Source organism: Hoplias malabaricus, chromosome 1 (genome assembly GCF_029633855.1).
Source record: "Hoplias malabaricus isolate fHopMal1 chromosome 1, fHopMal1.hap1, whole genome shotgun sequence".
Classification (NCBI taxonomy): domain Eukaryota; kingdom Metazoa; phylum Chordata; class Actinopteri; order Characiformes; family Erythrinidae; genus Hoplias; species Hoplias malabaricus.
In genome coordinates this window covers 81,712,078-81,722,133 of record NC_089800.1, presented here as the reverse complement: position 1 = coordinate 81,722,133, position 10,056 = coordinate 81,712,078, and the positions used below count along the sequence as shown (strand labels likewise).

At 36.4% G+C, this 10,056-nt stretch overlaps 1 protein-coding gene across 1 annotated transcript; it reads left to right on the top strand.

Annotated features, from left to right (window-relative positions):
- The first annotated feature begins 1,278 nt into the window (after nucleotides 1–1,278).
- On the top strand, nucleotides 1,279–10,030 carry slc39a9 (solute carrier family 39 member 9). The gene is made up of 7 exons (XM_066675083.1): nucleotides 1,279–2,004; nucleotides 3,407–3,515; nucleotides 4,116–4,310; nucleotides 4,413–4,481; nucleotides 4,656–4,741; nucleotides 5,138–5,272; nucleotides 7,394–10,030. Exons 1-7 carry the CDS (start codon nucleotides 1,909–1,911, stop codon nucleotides 7,625–7,627), a joined length of 924 nt encoding a protein of 307 aa, XP_066531180.1. The 5' UTR covers nucleotides 1,279–1,908; the 3' UTR covers nucleotides 7,628–10,030.
- Nucleotides 10,031–10,056: the final 26 nt, after the last annotated feature.

Sequence of the window (10,056 nt, the reverse complement as noted above, 5' to 3'; positions counted from 1 at the left end):
GCATCATAAACACATGTAGGGGTTTTAGATATATAGTTTATATTGGAAAAAATATATAGCTCTGTGCTAGGTGGGACCTGCCAATTGTCTGCAATTACGCGGAGTTACCACCAGTGCACACAGAAATACTGAGGAATTAAAAAAGATGAAGATACAACAGGTATGCTATTATCAAACAATACTGCAGTACCCTCTAGTGTCCATTTTAAGCATAATAATGATTAACCCTTTTTATACAGATGCAGTAGTTGGTGCTATAGTGTTTTCATGGGAAGCATTTTTTTCCAAGTCCTAATTGTCAGATTATGTTTTATTATATATATATATATATATATATATATATATATATATATATATATATTATGGAGCTTTGCCCTGTCTTCAAATTCTTGCTGTAACTGCTTTATCCTGAGCAGGTTTGCAATGTTTCCAGAGCCTATTTGAGGCCATTATACACTCTTCCTCTCAACACATGTGCCTTTGGATTGTGGGAAGAAACCCACGCAGACACGAGAGGAACACGTCACATTCCTCACAATCGATGACCAGAGGCAAGGGCTGACCAAGACTGTAGAAACTTTAGGCATAAATAAATAAATAAATAAATAAATAAATAAATAAATAAATAAATAAATAAAACTAATATTTCTGTTTGTGCTAGTCCAGTCGCAAAAAATAATTAAAAAAACTGATGAACCAGTATTTAATGCTTTATTGTTGCCGATTTTTAATCCGCTGTGTTGTGTAAGACAGCAGGACGCTCTTTGATTGTGTTAAATATAAAGTTTTTGCTAAACTGGGTACATCCGTAAAAACCGACTATTTAAAGATTTTGGATTTCAAATGGAATATCAGTTCTTTATCGGTAATTTTATACTCTATTAAACTCAATATGTCTCTGTGCCATCGACTGTATGATCTGTACAGGCGGAATCTGAGGATCCGTCTCAAATAGCTTATCAACTCCCTATCTAGTGCACAAATATATATAGTGAAATAAATCAGTCTACGCAGAAATAGCGCTGTAAATGTCCGGCGTAAAACAGTAGCTATATCCTCCGTCACAAGCTACGTAAAATCTTGCCTAATATTTATTTTTTATAATATCTATTTTACTGTTTTGTTGCAGAATTCCCAGTTTTTTAAACCAGACAGAGCAGTGTGTAGGAAGTACGGAACTGCGTCAAATTGAGACAAGTGGAAAACATATGGAGGAGGATGAGGGACTTTTATTTTGAACGAATTCTGACCCGGACATCTTCACTGTAGACTGCCAACATTACAGCACACACAGCTGGCGTTTAGCCGTGAAGCCGCAGTGGTGGGACTGTTTACTTACATCTGCTTCATAAAAATATACTTCCAAATGCTTAGAGCCTTTAGAGCCGCAGGGAGCTACAGTGATCACTTTAAAGTGTTTCTGCGGCTCTAGGCGTTTATCCTTGTTTGGAGGTTGGGGTATTGTTTTGTGCCACTGACAGCAACTGAAATCCTGAACTCACAGACGAAGTCGAGTTCAATGTGTTGTGTGCCAAGACCTGGCTTTAATGGAGGAGCACAACGAAACATTTTAATGTCTCATTTTCCTTGCTCTGGGGCTGTTTTATCGTTGGACTGCAGACGACAACGGGCCGACGTTACCATAGAGTCAAGATCAGCAGCTAAATAACCGTCGCCAAAATTCGTTACGGTTGTTTGATTTGTGTTCATCCTGTAGTTAACTTGAAAACGCTGTAGATTTATCTTCAAACTCCCTCTGTATTTATCCACATTGTCTGTTTTTTTAACTACGCGGTTTGGAGCGCTGTGAACAAGACCGTGAATAAGTTCCTAATAAACAGTCTTCAGATTTTCATTAGCGTTAGCACGTCAGTTTGTAGCTAGTCAGCAGCAAAGCAAACCTCTGAAATGGACGACTTCAGTTCGATATGTCTCCTCTCTCTGGCTATGTTAGTGGGGTGTTATGTTGCTGGAACAATTCCTCTGGCTGTCAACTTTTCAGAGGTGAGTTTTAAAACTAAATGAGTTCTCTTTGGAAGGTTCCTGCTCTGTTGTCCCGGTGTTATTAGCACTTTTCCTCGGAGAACTTTGTTCTGTCCAGTTTCTTTGTGCACTAGCTAAATATTCTGGACACATTCGGTAGTATTTCAAGTTTATACGCTAAAATAATGTGCTACGACACCCCAATGCCACATTTGTTTACTGTTAAATTTATGCTTGTTTGTTAATTAAATTTATCTTTCATTTTCAATATTAAATTAGATGAATGAATAATGTGAGAAATGTATTATCTGCATCGGTTGTGACCTTAACCTCCCAAAATATCGAATCTTTTCCTATATTAACCTATAAGCTAAATAATATTTGTATGGTTTTAGTGTATCAAGGGACCTCATTCATTTTTGCTTTGGCATTTTCGAAAGTCTCTATTTAAACCTTAGATTTAAAAATACAGTTTTTGTATTGTATGTAATGTATTTGTATGTAAATTGGGAACAGTTGTAGGACTAACTATGCAGATGTTATTAAATATGTTAGGTGACATTGCCCTAAAATAATATCACTATATTTCAGGGTATTTTGGCAATAACGATATTCTTGACGATACGAAAAAACATTGAAAAATACTTCATCAGTTTTAAAAACAGACTATTGTAACAAAATCAATATGAATTATATAAAATTAAGTATGTTAATAATATTAAAGGCTCCTTTCATTTCTAACATGATACCATGGATTATTGTGTACCTGATATTTAATAACCAAACTATCTCCACAAGCCCCTCCACTTTTTTGGAGCAAATTCCTCCACCTCAGAGCCACTTTCCACCGTACTGCACTGTGGCTAAATGACTCATGTAAAGAACATGTGCTGTATTACGAGTAACTGTGTGATGTCATTACGTAAATAAGTCTGAATATCACTAATATTACAATATTGATTTATTTATTTTTTTATTGTTTTGAAAATGATGATATTATTGCGAACGATGGGATATGGCACAGCCCTAATGCTGATTTTTGTGACATCACAAAAGCAAGCTTGGATAGATGGATATGGAATGAACAGTATTACAGGAAAGTTTAACTATGTCTACATACAGCATCAAAGTTTTATTTCTGTAAATGTAAAACACAGTTATTCTTGTTTTGGGCCATTCAGTACTACTGTGCACTATTCTACAGAGTTTGCTTTAATATACAGTGACTCGTCATTGTGAACTTTGTAAGAAATATTGATCCATGATCTTATGACCCAGCCAGCTCCTATTATGTAAGGGTTTGTGGGCTTAAACCTAAAGACTTTTTTTAGCCTTTTCTATAAATACTACTTAATATCTCAGTAGATATTGTGTTTTTTTCTCTCTGTATTTGATTATTTTCAAATCACTTTTTTTTTTTCAGGAAAAACTGAAATTGGTGACAGTTTTAGGAGCAGGTCTGCTATGTGGTACTGCTTTGGCCGTCATTATTCCTGAAGGTGTCCATGCACTGTATGAAGAAGTTTTGGAAGGTGAATATCTGTTTGTCACAAAACAGCTCCCCTTATATTGATCATCACAACTTTTCAGAGTGCACTGTAGTTTTACACCTTTTCATTATATTTGTCATATTCAGTTCAGAATATGAAATCAAATGTAATTTTTAATGTGTGGCTTATATGGGAATTTTGGGCCAGTATTCAAATGCATGTATCCAGACTTACAAAGAAATTTGGCACTACATCTGCCCAATTTTACATTTAATAGCCTTAGAACCTTTAGACTGAATCCTTTGTAGCATGTAAAATGACATTTCAGATGTGAGGACAGTAGTCCAGTGTAACTTAAACACTGTAATCTTGAGGAGTGTAATGAATACACAATTTAATATTGGTTTGAAATATCTGCCAAATCTTAGGTTCTATCCATCTTCTTTTTGTAAAGCAGTTACAAAGGTTTACACAGTAGTTTGTCACTCCACACATCATTGCTAATGAACTGAGTGCAACCAAGATATAAACAACACAAGGAGATTTGTTTCTACAACACTGTACTGAAATCATTGCACCTTTAGAATATACTTGTGTAACTATTAATCCATCATGCTAAGAAATTTTAATATCTTGTTGCAGCTGGACATCATTCTCATGGCCAGCCTGAGGTGTCTGTGCCTGAGCAGAAAGTAGAAGGAGTGGTAGCAGCTGCTGAAGAACACTCACACGCCCATGAGCAGCTCCATGCCTACATCGGAGTCTCTCTTGTGCTGGGTTTTGTCTTTATGCTGCTGGTAGATCAGATTGGCAGCTCTCACATGCACAACAGTGATGGTCAGTGTGCCACAACAAAGTCTTGTACAGTGGAATGTTGAAAGCTCTAGTGCTTTTATTGGTCAGACTTAGGTTCTAAATATGTTTCCTTTTCCTGTGCAGATCCAGAGGCAGCCAGGGCTGCAAGCTCTAAAATAACCACTACGCTGGGTTTAGTTGTCCATGCAGCAGGTAAATGTATAAGGTCATTGTGGAGGTCAAGTGACAATATACGTGCAGTATTATAAGCATTTGTTCAGTTTTACATGTGTGGAATCTAATACTAGAAATTTGATAGATTCTTATACTGTTTTTGCTTTGAAATGTCTACAGTATTGTGTAATTAGAATTTGTTTTTCTTGCTAGCTGATGGAGTGGCACTTGGCGCAGCAGCTTCTACCTCCCAGACTAGTGTCCAGCTTATTGTATTTGTAGCCATAATGCTACATAAGGTACATATCACCTGAATCACTTAATTTCTTGTTAATAAATAGTTCAGTAAACTGTCAAATGTGTGTATGTAATACTTAATATTTGAGGACTGACATTTGCCTATTTCATTGCTGTGTATTATATAGATTTTAAGGCACATTTCTTATAATAAAAAATTAACTTGACGCTAATCTCCTATCAGGAGGTTGTCAGATGGTCAGTGTTGGGCATTCCCAAATTAGAGCTTATGTTTATAATATGGGCCTAATGCAAACCTGGCTTCATTTTTTAGACACGGTGTCTTTTAGTCTGGTTTAAAATGATTCATATTTATCTTACTGGAGAAAACAGTATTTTAGTCTCTTCTTCATTGCTTATTGCTTATTAATTCAAAGGCATGTTCCTCCACTTCACAGGCTCCTGCTGCCTTTGGCCTGGTCTCATTTCTCATGCATGCAGGTTTAGAGAGGAATCGGATCCGTAAACACTTGCTGGTTTTTGCGTTGGCTGCTCCTGTCCTCTCAATGCTCACATTTCTAGGCCTCAGCCAGGTATGATGACTTTTCAAGCTAATAAAAACAATGCTATATTTTTTTTTCTGATTTTAATCCTTGTAATATCTAGAAGTTCAAGGAAGTAATTTATGTTACACCTTCTTTTGGGTAAATAATACACCCATTATTTCAAAATATATTACTGCCTCTCTTAAAGGCTAAGCACCAGCTATGTGAAAGTGTCAAACAAATAAATACATTGGAATTTGAGTTCCTAACGTGTGTTTATTGATAGTCAGAAAACATGTTATTTCTTACTAATTCAAGGAATAAGGTTTAAAAGACCGTTGGACTCTCCAATAGGCGTCTTGCATGTGACGTAGATGGTGGACAACAACTCTAGAAGTTGCACTTTAATGCAAAATGACGAAAAGGTGTGTTGTTTTTGGCCGCAATAATTCAATGTACAGTGGGACATCTGTGCACAAATGGCCCGAAGATCCCAAAATATCCAGAAAATTGACTAAATTTGTCAACTTTAAACGGGCACTTTGGAAAGGACCATCCGCTCACTCCGTTATCTGTAGCTTATTTCACTGGCGCTTTTCCAACAATATGGGCATGTAAGGACACCAACGAAAGGTGTTCAAGAGCCTTTGTAACATGGAGGTAAAAATGGTAAGGACACTTACTTCGTCTGTTTTAGTTGGTGTTAGTTAACGTTAGCTTGACTCAGTGGCTCAGATTATACTCGGCTACGTAGCTGCATTACGGAGGTTTATAGTGTCGGATGAATTCGAGTTCGACGTCGATCACATTTACAAGAATAACGGTACCTCTACATTTGAGTTTAGCTTATTGCTAGGCTATTGTCATGAATAATGTTGGTTATTTAGCTAGATACTGTCATAACAGTCAGTCATAACGGTGTTTTACCGCGGCGTTGTTCAGCTGTTGTCCACCAGTGACGTCACGGTTGCGTTCAAGAATTTCCGTAGCGAGCTCGGGTTTTTCCGTCAATTTTAAAAATTGTTAGTTTTAAAGCAAATTAAGCTGCTGTTTTCATTTTAATTCATACTTATATCTGTCAGTAACTAAAATGATGTGAAATATTCATGGTCCATTAAGTGGTGCTTAGCCTTTAAAATGTCACTTAAATAATGATGGGTCAAAAACCATTAGTTGTTCCTGTAGTTTTGAGTGGTCATCAAAACATTCAGAATTTTCTTTGCTTGTCAATTTATGCTTTTTTTAGATTCGGCATAATGTATTGGTGTCCCTTAAGTTTTTCTTAATTATTCACTTTTCCACCAAGAAATATGTTTGGTGTTTTTCCATTTTTAAATACAGTGGTCCATAGAATAATCCTCAGGGCCCACCAGAAGCTCTGTGTTTTCCCTCTATTCTTGTTTGTTGTGAGTTCAGTTGAAGCAAAAATGTGGATTGTCAGGAGAGAGTAGTTTGAGAACCAACATTTTAATGGTGAATTAGGTTACAGATTATATAATGCAAGTGTTAAAAACAGATAGCAACATCATGAATGATTTAACTGATACCTCTGGTAAATTATGAATTTCATGTAATTGTATAAGTTGCAGATAGAACCTTGTTTGAATGTGTTAAATATATAATTATTTGAATCCTGCTACTTCCTGGAGTTCCTTTTCTTCCTCTTATGTATTGTGTAAATAACACAAGCATAACCTGCCAGTTTAACCGGATCAAACGCTTCCTAAAACTCGCTGTTCTGTTCACAACAGCTATTAACGGTCTCTTCAAAAACAGTGTTGATTTGGCTAATGTAGGAGTGCAAAAATAGAACAACATTACAGAATAATAATTTATGCTAAGAGATACACACTTGTTTGGAAGAAGCAACCTAACTAGCAGTGGATATATATGAGACATTCACACAGCAGTCTGTTTAGCATCTGGTGTATGGACAAGAGCACACATTATAGTACATCGTACTATATCATCCAGCTTTGTTTTTTTAATTGTTAGGCATGCACCCTAAGAGACACATTGACCTGACCGGTGTGTCCTTAAGCCTATAGTTATTTGTAGTACTTCAGGAATAATTACCATGTATTTTATAATGCTGAGTGCAAATTTGCATTTTCTTTTACCCCAGTAAATCTAATGTTTTGCCTTTGTTTGTGTCCTTTCTCCATGCAGAGCAGTAAAGAGGCTCTGTCTGATGTCAATGCAACTGGAGTGGCCATGCTCTTCTCCGCCGGCACTTTCCTGTATGTAGCCACAGTGCATGTCCTCCCTGAGGTGGGTGGCACAGGGGGTCATAGCCACTCGTCTGGAGGCAGTGGAGGAAAAGGACTGAGCAAAGTGGAGGTTCTGGCACTGGTTGTGGGCTGCCTCATACCTCTGATATTGTCAATTGGCCACCAGCACTAGAGTGTCTAGTAATGGAAGGGAGGAAACAAAAACTGTTGAGAGTTAACAGGAGACTTTTAGTAGTGGTGGCTAAAAAAAAAAACCTCATGTCACAGGTTTGAATCATGTTTGTCTGTTTAACCAAGTTTGAGCTTGGACAGGATTTAAAATCAACTTGTGGTGCCTCTCTAAATAGATCGGATCTGTGGCATGGCAGTGGATTTATGGAAGAGAGTTGGACAATATTGTGATCGTGTGACCATAGCCTTTCTTTCTTTCTCTCTCTCTCTCTCTCTCTCTCTCTCTCATATACTGAGTAATGTATGCCAACAGCTGACATTAACATTACACAAATGAATGCCATTGTGGGTTCATGTTATTTTCTCGCTCTCTCTTTTTTTTCCCCTTAAATGTCTTCTAGAGTCAGGTAGTGGTTAGCTTCTGGTCTGTTTTCTGGAAGTTTTCTTCTGATGTATATAACAAATGCATCAAATTGAAATGAGGGATAGACATAAAGATCTACACAGAATACTTTTTTTTTTTATACAGCAGTTAATATTTTCATAGCTTATGAGTCTCTTTTATACAATTCTGTGCACATAACAGTATGAATATTGTGAATAGCAGTGTATCTCTGTTATTCCAGCATGACGTATATTAGTATTAGTCATCAGAGTCTTAGACAAGGCTTCACAACCAGACAGTAACCTGTAGACATCCGTTTGACAATAATGCCTTTTTTTTAGGTATTAAACTTGTGGATTATATTTATTTTTATTTTATTTGATTCTGATTTACTTGATTTGTCAAGAATTCTACCAGCCAAGAAGATCGCGGTATTGATTAAAGACCGTCTTGAACTAAAAGTTCACTGTTGAACATTAGATTACAGCTTTGGTCCCAAAAAGGCATCCACTCATACTCTCACTTTGTTTTTGTTTTTTTAAAATCTGAATTTGAGTGTGCCCATTTAATGTACTAATACTTTTTTTACTGCCAAACAAGATTTTTTTTCTTTAATTGTTTAGTTTTTAAATATGTATAGATCCTAGTGATACAGAAATGGTGTCTATTTTTGGTGGTGACAACTCAAATGATGTAATTGTCTTTTATACTCATGTGGGACCACGGGTCATGTTTTCATGTGTAAGTAGTAGGTGAGGATTGAAAAAATGAAGAGTATGTTTCTATCATACATCTAGGATATGTTACATTCCTTAGAAAATGCCAGGGACGTAAAGAGAATCTCTTAAGTGACTCTTTAGAGGATGCATGGCAAATGACCGTTTACCACATTGTCTAGAAACTATTTTAATAACAGTTTAAGTTATGAAGCAGACTTGAAAGAACTGCCCAAGCGTCTTCTCTGTGCTTGTTAGCTGTCACTCTCGCACCTGTTTAGCTGCTCATCTCTTTCAAAAGCAACTCTGAGCTCTGTTCCTGTGGGCGGCTGAGTGCGATGTTTTCAGTGTAACTATTGTGGTGCCTGCCCCAAGCAGAGCCTGTGTATATAATGTATTCTGTATGAATCACAATCAGCTGGGCTTAATGGAAACTTTGCTTCACCTTTAGACATCCTGTATTGAGTTTTTCTTTTTTTTCTCAAGATTTTTAGTACAGTTTAGAATGCTAATGTGAAAAAAGCCAAGGCCATGGGTTTGATTGAAATAAGTAGGGAATGTAATAAATATTTTACAAGAATCACATTAATGCTACATTTTCATGAGATTGTGATTTCTTTTCTCTCAAGCTTAAATGTAACGAGAACTAAAGAGCCTATCCGAGTTTAAGAAATGTGTGGTTTAATGTTTAACTGGTTACTATGTTGATAAGGATGAAACTTGTGCATTGTCAATTGTGCAACATAGTTTCAGTTGAGTCACACTCTTGTGGAAACGTTTACCCCAATGAAAATGAAAGGAATGAGACCTAATGAGAGGCAATGAATATGTAATCCTATTCATGAGCAGGCCAGTGTGTTTAGAAGTGTTGCATTTGACAGCCTCCTCTTGAGCGCCCTCTTCTGATCTGGTACTGTTTCAGTTTGTGTGCAATTTAGAAATTCATGGTAAGAATGAATGAATCTCTTTTGTATTTAATTTTGAAACCCTCAGCTCCACCTGTGGTATGTTTTATGTTCCAAAAACATATATATTTTTTTCTTAGAGACAGATATTAGTAAATGACTGCTGTTTTGACAGGATGTTGTGTATTGTGCCTTGCCCAAAAGGCGTTCCAGTCTAAAACATTGTTTATAACTTCTACATGAATGATTAGGGCTTAACCACTCCAGTCTGAATAAGTGCAAATATGTAAATTAGTAATTGTGACATGACAAAAATACTGAATTCATATGTATATGGGAGTGAGTGTTTTAAAACTTTGTCAGCCTTAAAAAAAATTACAATAAAATACAAAATATGGATTGGGCAGTTGCTGGACTGGGCAAA

Excerpts from the sequence above, each read along its gene's own strand:
- slc39a9 (XM_066675083.1), top strand. The coding sequence starts at position 1,909 with ATGGACGACTTCAGTTCGATATGTCTCCTCTCTCTGGCTATGTTAGTG. Across the intron at positions 3,516-4,115 it reads GTATGAAGAAGTTTTGGAAG|CTGGACATCATTCTCATGGC; the intron begins GTGAATATCTGT and ends ATCTTGTTGCAG. Across the intron at positions 5,273-7,393 it reads CATTTCTAGGCCTCAGCCAG|AGCAGTAAAGAGGCTCTGTC; the intron begins GTATGATGACTT and ends TTCTCCATGCAG.